The 13,873-nt window shown below is 40.8% G+C and overlaps 1 protein-coding gene across 11 annotated transcripts in view; it reads right to left on the minus strand.

Annotated features, from left to right (window-relative positions):
* sycp2l (synaptonemal complex protein 2-like) overlaps positions 1–13,873 on the minus strand; it is a 33,120-nt gene that overhangs the window by 618 nt on the left and 18,629 nt on the right. For 10 of the 11 annotated variants that reach the window (XM_076291044.1, XM_076291043.1, XM_076291042.1 and 7 more), the window contains 13 exons: positions 13,509–13,560; positions 13,144–13,279; positions 11,473–11,519; positions 10,095–10,194; positions 9,927–9,994; positions 9,747–9,807; positions 9,539–9,628; positions 8,335–8,438; positions 7,471–7,565; positions 6,923–7,022; positions 2,438–2,496; positions 1,763–1,820; positions 32–473 (listed from right to left, as the gene is read on the minus strand). In XM_076291044.1, coding sequence (XP_076147159.1) covers positions 444–473; positions 1,763–1,820; positions 2,438–2,496; positions 6,923–7,022; positions 7,471–7,565; positions 8,335–8,438; positions 9,539–9,628; positions 9,747–9,807; positions 9,927–9,994; positions 10,095–10,194; positions 11,473–11,519; positions 13,144–13,279; positions 13,509–13,560 — 1,000 coding nt within the window. In that variant the 3' untranslated portion in view covers positions 32–443. Of the gene's footprint in view, positions 1–31; positions 474–1,762; positions 1,821–2,437; positions 2,497–6,922; positions 7,023–7,470; positions 7,566–8,334; positions 8,439–9,538; positions 9,629–9,746; positions 9,808–9,926; positions 9,995–10,094; positions 10,195–11,472; positions 11,520–13,143; positions 13,280–13,508; positions 13,561–13,873 lie in introns of those variants that run through there. The other variant, XR_012988100.1, reaches the window with a different exon arrangement.

Here is a 13,873-nt window from a genome sequence, read left to right on the forward strand (position 1 = left end):
ATTATTTTAACATTTTACAGAATCTCTTCACTGTGTTTTGTAGATTTTTTATTATGAGTCAATAAATTGAATATAAAGAACAACAAATGTTCTCACTAAGACACAAAATAAAGTTAGTTGAGCAAAAACATTAAATCAGACTACTGTTTATATCAGAATGTATTTCCCTGCAATGTTTTATTCCTACACTTGATATTTATTTAAACAAATATCTCCACACTATAGGCCACTTACTTTCCATACCATTTATGGGCAGTGTGCCAATTTGCATACTGCACTAAGTACAAAATGATACACTTCAACCAAATGAACTAATAAAAGTGGTGTTTAATCCTAACATGAGCATCCAGCTAACACACACACACAAACAAAAAGCTTACCAAGGTTATTAACATCTTATGTTTTAATGTACATGGTATAGGCCATTGTAGCAGACAAGTGTGCTACTCCATGCTGGCATCCTCCTCCTCAGCCTGAAGGGAAACAGACAAGATATAAATGTCAGCGGTCAAGCGGTGTTCCACTGTACCTGAGCACAGTCACACAAGCACACTGTGCATCATGATATTGTCAAAGTGGACGCTGCTGGATTATTGGGCATGTGGCGGGTCACAGAATAGATATGTGCCATCATCTTTAGTTTTGCATGTTTGTGTGGTAACGTTGCAGCCCCTTTCCTTCAGTCTTCTGGCTAGGGCCTTTAGTCTGTCAATATCATTGATTGAAGGTCCATAATTTCAAGCACTTGCCCAAGAGAAGCTCTTTCGTTGCCATAGCAGCAGGCCAAGGCTCACAGTACGTCATTATGTTTTGAGAAATCATGTTTTTTTACAGTATTTCGGGTATCCTCCCCCTATCAGTTCTGGAACAGCTTCTGGGTCATTCTGAGGACCCAGCTGACTTGGGCAAGTCGTATGACAAGCTCGCACTTTCCTGTAGACCCCATTCCAGAGAACACATAGTGAAATACCTCTCATGATATAAAAGTAACTCAGTAGTTAACAGTTGAGTGTTTGTGCATGATGTGATTGTACGGACAATGTTACATACATCTTCGGAAATTCTGAAACATCGTTCTCTCACTGCATCTTGCTTGTTCTACTAAACTGCTTTGCATTGCTGAGCTGGCTGGTATGTGTGTCCTTGGGGTGCTCCAGTGCCCTGAAAAGTACATTTTGGGCAGCCTAATGCTAGTGGCGATGTCTGGAATTGATTTCAGCTCATTTTTCAGCATGGGCTTGGCCAGCTTCACTCGTGTTGACACTTCTTTGGTCTGTGTATTGTCAGACACCAGTATTGGATTTCAAGGACAAACGCAAAGCCAACCGTAAGGAACTGGAAAACCATATCTAGTTTGTCCTGACACAGATAAGCGCCGACAAACACATGAAATAGGAACACTGAACAAACACTAAACAAACTGGTAGTTGGGCATATTCTGACCAAATTTCTCCAAGGGTAGGCTATGCTTGTTTCCTCAGTTCTGTTAAGTTACATTTATGACATATATGTATAATGAAAATTCAACAAAATTCTTATGTATATTCTTACTTATAAAGGTCCTTTTCAAAGGCAAGATTCAATATAACCTCTAAAAGCATGAGTGTTTGACTACGTGTCTGTGCAATATACAAATAATATCCAAACACTCTTTAATAGTAATCTACTTTCAAAGTAAGTGGTAGACAAGTTAAATATTCCCCATAGTTGAGTATTTGAATAGGAGATTTAGTTTCAGTTTGAGGGAGATTACACAACATACCTGTGGAGCCGGGGCGTGCTGAGTGGTGTTACCTCTGCAGATCTCTAAGGAGTCCAGTCTACGGTGGAGGAGAGAGCCAAACAGAGCGTTAGTGTTTGCAGTCGCAGATATTTGCAATAGTCAACAGACTAGCAACAGTCGGCTGAAGAGGGACAAGCACCACCTGTGTTGCAGCCACTAACTGAGCTGCCTCTATACATTTAGGGCTTCTTAGGGCTTGTTAGGGCAGCCGTGGCCCACTGGTTAGCACTCTGGACTTGTAACCGGAGGGTTGCCGGTTCGAGCCCCGACCAGTGGGCCGCGGCTGAAGTGCCCTTGAGCAAGGCACCTAACCCCTCACTGCTCCCCGAGCTCCGCCGTTGAAGCAGGCAGCTCACTGCGCCGGGATTAGTGTGTGCTTCACCTCACTGTGTGTTCACTGTGTGCTGTTTGTGTTTCACTAATTCACCCATTGGGTTAAATGCAGAGACCAAATTTCCCTCACGGGATCAAAAAAGTATATATACTTATACTTATATACTTATACTTCTGTAGTCACTTATTGTATAGATAAGCCATCAAACAGAAAAACTATTTGAACACCTGAGACACACACACACGGGTGGCATTACACAGTGTACCATGAAAACATGCCATTTCTCTTTTGACACTCCAATAATGAGGTAAAGACAAGACCTGCTTTGTTGACGTTCACAAAAGGATCTCACGGCCTGGTACTCTGTCTTCCAGAAGGTCTGCAATAAGAATTCACCAAGCATTGGATTTAGTCTGTTTGGACAAGAGCAGCATCTGATCAGTGTACATGGAGAGTATGTGCATACATCAGCATCAACATTATTCCCCATTTCTTTACAAAACCATTACCTTAACTGAGCATGCATTTAGTCTGCCGTATCAGAATTCCATTAACCCTTAAAGGTGCGATTTGTAGGATTGTTACAGAACGTTCTGTAGGCCAAAATCAAAACACTGGTAAACGTTCTCAAGACTACCAGACGCAAACCTCTTCTGGGTTGCCAGATGTAATGAAGACTTAGCTAACATTAGTTGACCTGCAGCTACTTTAACATTTCTCCAACCATGACCCAGCTTAGAGCTATACTGTACATTACGGAAACAGTGAAAACAAAAAATACCTCTCTAACCAACGTAACATATATTTAGCTGAAGTTAGCGATGCAGATGAAGTTTAGCCTAAGCTAGGCTACCTGTTGTGGAGAAATATGGCCAGCTCTGCGTCAGATCTCAGGAAGCTCCTCCGATGTCGACTTAATTTGTTTCTTGTTTTAATTTTGGAAATTTGCCTGCCTCTTGTAGGCGTTCATGACTACAACTGACAGCTGTTGACAGTTGGCCTTTGCTAATTTGGCAACCCAAATAGGAAGACGCACTAGCCCATTATTAATACGCTATTCTAGAATTAGGGCCTGTTTACACGTATCTAGATATTTGAATAAACGCATACTTTTGTATGCGTTTGGCCCTTTCGTTTACACGTAAATGGAGATTTATCTCCCTCAAACGCATACTTTTGCAAACGCACTCCAAAGTGAAGATTTCTTAAAACGATGACGTGTTCGATTGTGTCATGTGTCAATTCGATTTCGTACCCGCAGCAAAGATTCTAGAGCGGAGCTCTTGGCGTGCAGTGCCTGCCTGAACATTTTGCACACAGACTGTACACACAAGTCTGATATATTATTTGTAATATTTCGCAAACTATTTCGTGCTCACCTCACGCAGGTTCAAACAGGACTGTCTGTTGACTTCTGAATTACTTATAGTTGTTTACTTCATGTAGCTAAATCTCGTCGTGGCGCTAACATAACGCCTCCCCTCAAATTATTTGGCGCCCCCCAGGGGACAGTTTGGGAACCTCTGGCCTAGAGTGTAACCGTGAAGTGTTAGTGGTGGGCTTTTGCACGTTTTAATCGATGTTTGCCATAACACGATATAACATAACTGACAATTCATCTCCATCTCATATTGTAGTTCTATCATACTATGTTGTGATCCAAGTTGTCGTGTTTCCAACACGTTGTCATTTCCGCCAAACTGCTAAACTAATGCACTGATAAACTAGCGTCTTTAGTCTCCTGCCATTGAGAAGGGGAGGACACGCAGACAAGTAGAACAATACACTTCACTATTCTACAAAAACATTCGCGTTTGGAATCATTTTGCGTTCCAGTGTGTATGGATATATTTTTTAATCGAATGTCGTGTAAACGCGATAACAAAAAAAAAAAAAAACGCATACAAAAATATTCATTTTTTTTATAAACCGGCCCTTAATCGTTCAAAACACAAACGAAAATTCCAAAGATTCCATCCCCTAACTCATTTTTTTCATGGGTTTTAAGGGGTTTTACGGGTTAGAGTAATGCTGTCAAATAAGCCATTACTTCAATTCATCGTGTTTCCTTACTCTCTGACAACATATGGTGATAATTTTTGGAATGGTTACAGTTTATTTTTCATTATTTCCTACATACTGGTCCTTTAAAAGGTGCGGGTTTTTCAACATTCTAACATAAGATTCCGTTCCGCAACAATTGAAGGTTCTAAAATTCTATGATTAATTTAATAAACCCAGATACTCTTTAGAATGTTCATTTTCCAACATTCCCATCACACCGGTGTGACGGTACACCTTTAAGGGTTAACACTAAGGGGTCACAGTCTAGACAATTTTTGTCTGGGATTCCTCATTTTGTGGAAATTACCTCGTGTTCTGTTTACCTGGCGCCTAATTAATTAATGCTCTTTACAAAGACCTCATGGTTTGTATATGTTTATGGTGTTTATGTTTATAATGTAATGTTTTTGATATTGTTGCAAGTCACTTTGGACAAAAGAGTCAGTCAAGAAACGTAAACATGCAATGTTAAATACAACATGATGCGGCACTGAGTAGGACTAATGCACAAAAGGCTGCTGGTCCTGATGACATGGCTGAGCAGCTGACTGAGGTTTAGACTGACATATTCAATCTGTCTCTAGCCCAAGCAGCGGTCCCCACATGCTTTAAAGCCACCTCCATCGTACCGGTGCCTAAACATTCCACTGCAACGAGCCTTAATGACCTCCGTCCAGTTGCACTCACCCCCCATCATCATGAAGTGCTTGAGAGACTGGTCCACCTCAAGACCTGACCCCTTCCAATTCGCCTACCGCATATGCCATCTCTATGGCACTTCATTCTGCCCTGTCCCACCTTGACAATAGCAACAACGATGTAAGAATGCTGTTCATTGACTTCAGTTCACCATTCAACACCAGCATCCCCTTCTGATCACTAAACTCACTGGACTGGGCTAGATAACCACACCTCCTCAACCCTCACCCTAAACACTGGCATGCCACAGGGGTGTGTGCTAAGCCCTCTCCATTACTCCCTCTTCACCTACGACTGCACACCTGTACATAGCTCTAACACCATTGCCAAGTTTGCAGTCGACACTCTTGATTGGTTGGCTCCCAACACCAAGAAGCTCATTGCGGACTTCAGGAAGTCAAAAGCTAGTACATACATCCCCTGAGATGGAGCGTGCCACCAGCTTCAAGTTTCTGGGTGTCCACATCTCTGAGCGCTGCCCCTCAACAGCACTCTCCCCCTGAACAATTGCACTACCCTATCCCATCTATAGTATTCTTTTTATATTAATAAATTTACTATAATTACACTTTATATATACATAGCCATATTCTACTGCTCTTTATACTGTTCATACTGCACATACACTTATTTTTACTACTGTTATAATGTTAGTGTTACTGAACTGCACATATCTGTACATGATGTTCATACATTGTTCAACCTGCATATCCATATCTAATCTGCTCTTATAAGGTTACTGCTAATACATGCAGATATTTATATTTATTTCTCTTTTTTGCACTTCTGGTTAGAGGCAAACTGCATTTCGTTATCTCTGTACATAATACTCTGCACAATGACAATCAAGTGATCTAATCTAATCTAATCACTATCTTCCAAAAAGTTGTAAGACGTGAATCACTAAATGTCTAACCTAGGTGAGCTTCTTGTCCAAGTCAAATCATTATTGAAGAGTAGGAAATCTTATTAGATTCCACAGAAGGAAGGACATATTTTACTTAATTTTGAAAAGGACTGTGTTCTCTTTTTCTATTCTTGGAGTTACCGTCTCCAAGTGCAGGAGACGATCAGGCATTTTCCTGTGGCTTTGAGGAGGCCTAGCAATTAGATAAGCAAAATGTCAAGCTGTTGGCCTTAGATACTGCATTTTCATATCACTGACCACAGTGGCACCATCCAGTCCTGTCCTAATCACCAGATTGTCCTACCAGGCAGGGGAATTTGACCACATTCAGTCCTCCAGAAAAGGCATACCGGTAGAGAAATCATAAGATGTCTTCTATTGTAGTTTGCTGGTGTGCCAACTCATTAAGGATGCAACAGTACACAGCATATTATTAAACCAAACGATGCACCCCCTACAGTTCAATGCACAGACGTGAACCGCGATAACTCTTCATTATCATTTATAATTTGCAAAAAGTTTATCATTGCGCCGCAGACTGCATGCACGTTAGATATTCACAACAGACCTCCAGAGAACCAGTGCATGTAGCAAAGCACTGGCAGGTTGATGCACTCTGTATGCAAAAGAGTTTGAGAAACATCAGAACACAGCTGACTCATATACTCAAGTCCAACAAAGCTAGGTTTTAATTTCAACATCAGACAGCAGAAAACTGTTTGAATTGTTGCACCATCGATGCCTCGCCCCACCCCACCCTACCCCACCCTTCCCTACCCTACCACACCATACCACAACCAGCTAATGTAGTGCACCAAGCAAAGGCTGTGTGCAACCCATCCAGGGGCGTAGCACAAGATCCTGGGCCCTATGCATAGGCAGTCCTGATGGGCCCCCCATAATAAATATAATAAAATATATTCCAGACTTATCAAGGGCCCTCCCTCCTCTTGGAGTATAGGAATCAGTACTGGTTTCATCCTCAGTCCAATGCCCCTGAACCCATCTGATTTGAGAGGGCAGAGGAATATCCTCCACAAGCAGATACTGTACAGCTGTGTTGGACAAAGTAAAGCAAAGAAGAGAATCATGTGAATACAGTAAACAGCTCTGTGCCTGTGGTGGTGATACAGACCATGGTCTCCTGCTCGATGTTCCTGAGTGAACGACAATCCTGCTCCAGACGCCCAAGCTGCTCCACAACCACTTCCTCAAACCTCTCCAGCAGCTGCAGCCTGGACACGAACGGTGTCACACACACACACACACACACTTTTCAACAATAACTAATATATAAATAACTTCTAGTATGTGGACATGAATACGACAAAATGTTTCAGCAGTAGTTGATAGAATGTTTGCATTAAGGCAATATATGGATTACATTTTCCTAGAATTGCTAATGTTTTGCATAGATTCAAAGTGCAGAAAGGTAAACAAAGAAGTGTCATCAGACCAATGCCCTTGCTGTGTAAGAAACTGCATTAACTGCATTGTCCAAAATGCTGGATCACATATTCTGGATAAAAACCTTGAGTGGGCCTAATTTAATGCTACGGTGACTCATCATTTCAACACATTGTCAGGCCACGTTTGGCCGAATGCGCTATACTAATAATGACGTTTATTGTTCTTCAGGAACTTGCATAGTTGGATAACATATTGCACAGGGTTTGTTCTCACCGCTGAGTTTGCACAGTTTTCAGAAGCGTCACCACCTGGTTCTGGCAATCAGACAGTGACTGTAGAGATCTTGTCTCTATTTTCTGATATTTTGCCTGTGGCAGAGGAAAACAAATGTGTGATGCACAGTGATTGAAAATGAATTAAGAATAATTCTACCCACTATATGAGGACATTTCAATTGACACAAAGACGAGCTGACACAAAACAGGGCAGTTCTATCCAAACTTTAAAAAAGACCTGAAAACATACCTGTATATGAGAGATTTTAGTTAACACACTTTTATCTTGTAGCCTATTTCTTCACATTATTTTACATCCTACTGCTGCTATTTACAGGGTTTTCCTATTTTCACTGCATTAATTATATTGTAGGCCTATGCCTTGTTGTATCTATCTCCTTACCATCTTGCAAATTCTCATTCTCTCTCATTTTTACTGAATTCTAAATCACTGATGTTTTATTTATCATTTTGTTTGTTTGTATTATTATTATTATTATTATTATATTTATTATTGTGTTAAATGATCCAAATGTGAAGCACTCTGAGCTGCATTCTGTGTATGAAAGGTGCTATGCAAATAAAGCTTATTATAATACAATATTTACACTAAAGGGGTATATGTTTGGCAAGCAGTAGTACAAATATACCAGATAATTCCATCTCTACCAGAGAATCATAGACATTAAAGTGAATGAATTTTGAGGCCATTAGTCACAGTTTATGAACTCAAAGCTCCAAGGCCCCATTAGTCTCACTTATAAACCATGCTTTCAGAACCACAGTCCTTTGGAAGCGTGCATAGTCAATGCACAGTGTGCACAGTACAGAGTGTGTAGGTTGGTTTGGGACAAAACATTACAAAGACGTGGTCCAGCAGCTGAGACTTGAAGCTCCGGAAAGCGGATATCACATCAGGACCCATGATATCTGCCTCAGAGTCCTCCTCATCTGCCATTACAGGGTCTGCACAATGAGTAATTTAAAAAGACAATTACAAAAGTGTCAAATCAAAGAGAGATTCATTTTAATGTGTTTCATGAAACATTTCTCTTGAGAACAGTCTCTAAATACTATGTACAAATACTATAACAACTATATATGACCTGCAGTATCACCCCTTCTAACTTGTTTTTTAAATGATTGATTTAACAAAATGTCTTCCTGCAACTTCTACTACTTGGTCAGTGATGAGCATAACAATAAGGCATCTCAGGATGTTGTCCCAGAGTGAACCCGTGTACCCAGTGGGCACTAGCGAGTGTTCCACCAGTGGCTCTGTTTGGAGCCGCATAATAAAAGGAGAGTGGGTCTGGCAAACGTGTATGCCAGCCTGGCACCATGCCCAGGTGGCAAGACTGTTGGGAAACTCAAAAGGGAACGGTGGGGTGATCCTCTCTCAAGACAAAGCCACGCTTAGGCCATTCAGCCGATTGCTGGCTGGGGTTAACGGAACCCAGGCCATGTCACATTCTCTGGCGTAAGACATGTGCACAACGCATGAATGACGTTTGCTCTTCATAGATATCACGTCTCCATTCGTGCGTGAAAAAAGTCATGACATGAAGTCTTGAAAATGTCATAACAGGTTTGGATAAGGGAACATTGCAAAATTCTGCATTAATTAATATCTTGGTGCATTTATTCATCAGTAAAGAAGGTAAATTTAGGTACATTTGACAATAATGGAGGACTGTTGAGACTTGATTCAGTTGAACTCATTTACAGAGCTGGAGTTGTTTATGAGCACCACACACAGGAACGTGACATGTTTCTGGATGTGACTGAAATGTGTCAGCTTAGAATTGTTTATTTCCTAACTGAATTAATATAAAATATAAAATACAAAAAAGATTATCAGATGTCAGATAATCAGTATGCTTATCAGATTATCAGTATGTTCCAGAGGTTTCTCACTATGCAGACCTGGTCATGATTTTGTCACATACACACACACACACAAACACATATTACAGGTAGAATGCAACTTGAATGTGATTTTCTCCCTGGCTCAGCACTCAGCATGCCTAGGACAGTTACAATGGTGTGCAAATTCCAAAACATACCTGCTGCCCCCTCTTGTGGATGGGAGTGGAATAGGCCTCTGGACTGCAGGCCTACTCCTGCCTGCTCTCTCCTCTGGATCACAGAAGGCTCTGGAAATAGAGAATATTTCGGCATTAAATGTCCCATATAGCTTGTGGATTTCAGAAAACACTTCCCAATAGCTGCTGGCCCCAACTTTACTGACTTTAAACTTCACCCAAAACAAACCTGGACTCTTGAGGGGCCTTTTTCTTGATTGAAATGATGATTCTTGAGCAAGTGCACTTTCCTAAGGACATCAAAGTTAAATTATTTTTATGCAACTTTAAACTAGACAAAGACTCAAGCCACTTAGCACCAGATAATTTTAGTGTATGAACAAATTAAGTTTTCTTCACAAAAGAGCACCTTATCAGCCAGGTCACAGGGTAGAGTTTCAGGTATGGTGCTGTCAAGGACCGACGGCTCAAGGAATCCTAAAGAGGACCACAATAGTTGATGCATGAACATATAAACAGTTAATTTCATTCCTGTACTCATACGTACTCAGACTTCTATCAGTTGGAGAAACTTTACCTGAGTCGGCCATTGTGTCTGTCTGGCCCTTCTCACATTCAGAGATTTCAGAAATGACCTGTAGATTAGCAGTTGATGTCTTTTGGATTGATGACAAAGTCTGTGAAAGAGCACCACAAGTGGAAATTTACAACCAGGGCTTTACTCTTCACATCATGAATATCACAGTAGGCTGAATAACTACCAAGATCATCTGATACATGGTTGGTTATTTTTCATTGCATCATAATAGTCAAGACTGTGTCAGGGATTAATACAGACAATAACAGTATTAATCCCAAAATGACATTTAATCTGCTGCCAGTCTTGGTCTATAATAACCAAACAGTCAGATTGAAAGGTTGATAGACTGACTGATAAATACATATCTTTTTGATCTTAAACTAAATATAGGCATAATCATGTTAAGCTGCAATTAAAGATCACACCTGGGGGGTTGGGGTGGGGGGCGTAACTGATTACAGTGCTCATACCATATTAGGTCCAAGTGCCATGGGGACCCGGGTAATTTCCCCATCCCACCCCATCTCTCTCTCCCACCCACTTCCTGTCTGCCTCTTCACTGTCCTATCAGAATGAAGACAAAGAAGCCAAAAATATATATACTAAAAAAAGAAGAAAAAGATGATCACACCTGATTCACACTTACCATGCTCTTCCCTCCTGCACCTCTTCTCTCCTCTACTTCCTTTCCCTCTCTTCCTTCCTCCTCTTCACCCTTTTATCACTTTTTCCACCAAGCACACTAACTATTAAGGTCACCACTCCTATCCTCCAGTACTGGTATTGGCAGATGCAGTGGTAATTCATTGCTAAGCTCTCCTATGCACTGCATCTTAAATCTTATTCTATTGCTGTAAGATGCTTTGGATAAAAGCACCTAACCTGACTCTCGCCAGATGAATTTCGTTCCACTTAGCTCCGCCTAGCTTCACTCACATCCATCTGGGACCTCTTCTGTTGAGAGTGATTTCTGCACGAGATTGTATGGTAGAGCCAATCAGGACGCAGGGTGGGAGTTTCATAGATGTGACGTAGCGTAGAAGCGACTGTGAGACTGTTATCAGCGTCACGGGTTGGCTTTGATGTGAGTGGTTGAAGTAACACGTCAATAGATGACGGACAAGTGGCTTATTCAATCATATTCAAGCATTTTTTGATTAGGCCCAGCCTTCTGAAGCAACACTTCAATGGATTGATCCCAGATGGATGAGTGGAGCTAGACGGAACGAAATTCATCTGGCGAGAGTCAGGTTAAAAAGCACCTGCCAAATGAACAGATGTAAATGTAAAATGAATCTAAACACATTGTCATTGTTCTAGCTATGTTTGAGATGCTTTATGGTCATGACAGAATGACAGCAGAGACGTCCATTACCTTAGCATGGTCCTCCTCTCCGCTACTGGGGGATGATAGAGGCAGGACTAGAGCGAGAAGAAAGCAAAATCACTTAAAGCAGGTACACCGCCGGCAAGGCAGGCTCTAGGCAGGGGCCCGAAAACAATTAGTGCTACCTAGTTCGAGTTGCTGTAGCCAACAGCTTGAACAGCCAGGCAGCTACAGTGCTATACTACGGGGACATTATCTTAAATATACCCCCAGAGTGTAGCACTGTAGCTGCCTGGCTGCTCTAGCTGTCGGTAGGGATGGGCAAAATTCAGCAAAATTACAAAACTACAAAATACATAGCCAAACCATGTATCAAAACAAAATACTGAATATGCATTTTGAAAGTACTAAACATACTATTTAAAAGGAACATATCACTTTGCAAACCATCCATATCTATCTATTTCATGTATTCCTTCATCAGTAGGCCTACCACTGGTTGATTGACATGTTGATTAAATGGACAATGTTTGAGAGCAATAGCTTTTCTCTGCCTATGTGACATGCCATAACCTGCAAACAGTCAACAGATCAATATGCTGACTTGTCTGTTAGATATCATAGCCTAAATACTGTATCAGAGATGCACTCAAAAAGACACAGTTGAACTTGTCAAGCGATACATAGTGGAGACAAGTCTCTGACATCGTCAGTGCATGCCCAGATTGAGCAATGTTGCAGGGAAACCACATAACCGGTTCCGATTGGATGATTAAAGTTCTCAAGAAACTGATCATTAAAGTTCTCAAGAAACTTGAGGTTGGTATGAAGTATTGTGTGATCTTGCAAAAGGGTTCTCAACTGTTGTAGAAAGAAATGGCTGATCTTTAATGCAATATCTACATTACCCATTATCAGCAACCATTCATCCAGTGTTCCAAAGGCACATTCTGTTTACTAATCATTTTAAAAGGCTAATTGAGAAAACATTGTAGAACCCTTTTGCAATTATGTAAGCACATAATGTAATGCAAATGATCTCAACTGATATTATGTCTATAATGGAGTAGAATGGAAATTTTTAAGTGACCCCCAACTTTTGATGGGTAGTGCATCTCAAGGCAAGGCAAGTTTATTTATATAGTGCATTTTATACACAAAGGTAATTCAATGTGCTTTAAACAATGACAGAATAGCAAGCAGTATTAAATAAAAGCATGGTGGCCAAAGATAAAAGAAAAAGAAGGAGAATAGGTTAAAGATTAAAAGATAAAAAGTTATAAAACAGATTATAAGTCATAAAAAGAAAACAATTGTTAAAATCCATAAAGCACAAGGTGGAGTCAGTTAAAAATGGTTTAAAAAGGTGAAGGAAATCAAAATATAAAAACACAACAATAAAATCTAAAAAGACAGAAGAAAACAATAGTGAATGGAGTGAATTTAGATAGAGAACAGAACAGAGTGTAGGCTGTGTAGAGGACTTGACATTATGAATTTGGGTGAACAGTACTGTTCAAAGTGCCAAATAAGTCCATGATGACATGCCTGAAGCCTTTGAGAGTGGAATAATTCACTCAAACAAACTCTATTCATGAACTGGTGCTTTGACTGGTGAACCTGGTGAGACATATTCAAGGACTGGTGGTCTTTAAATAAAATCCTCACGTCACAGGAGGATGCGCCATAACTGAAGCAGAAAAGACTGACTGTAGTTACCCCTCAGTCGACCTTTGACCTTTGGTTTCTTCCTGGTGTAGGTGCATGTGGGTGTGCTAGTGTGGCAGGGGCTGAGCTTGTCAGTGGCAATGCTGTTCCCCTCAAGGTCAGCCCAGTTGGAAACTTCCCCTCTGGTCTACATAAGGCAACACATTTCACATAATCTTACTTGATTAAACAAGTGAAGACATGACATGGAAGACAGGTATTTGTTTTCGAAAAATAACACTGAATACAATACTTGTATTTAGTCTCTGTTTCATCTACCAAATATGCAGATTTTCCAAACATAACATAACACAGCAAACATAGTCACAGTGGCTGCAATTCACAATGGTTCAGTCCCATGGAGAACTTGTGTTTACCTTCTGTGGAACTTTCTTCTCAGTTGTGCTGGCCGAGACAGTCGGATGAGACCTGCAAATAATAGGACGACTTTTATCCAATGATTCCTGCCTACCATTGACACAGCTGTTTCCATAATTTATGTGGGATCACTTCACAAGACTGTTTGCATGTAGTGTGAGGCAGGATGCCGGCTCAGTCTTGGGTTGAGCAGGCATGAAAACAGGCCATCCTCAAACAACAGAAAATATCTAGCTGTATGCTATCTGGCATAATGTCTAAATATTTAAGAGAGCTTAGAGATTAATATGAGAAATGGTAAATCAGAACCCCCCCTCCCCCACCACCTCCCAAGTTCAGTTGGAATGTCCTCTAAAAACGTTTA

Source organism: Alosa pseudoharengus, unplaced genomic scaffold (genome assembly GCF_046254945.1).
Source record: "Alosa pseudoharengus isolate Yale_2024_CS ecotype anadromous, Long Island Sound unplaced genomic scaffold, YU_APseudo_1.1 YU_APseudo_1.1_scf_18, whole genome shotgun sequence".
Lineage (NCBI taxonomy): Eukaryota > Metazoa > Chordata > Actinopteri > Clupeiformes > Clupeidae > Alosa > Alosa pseudoharengus.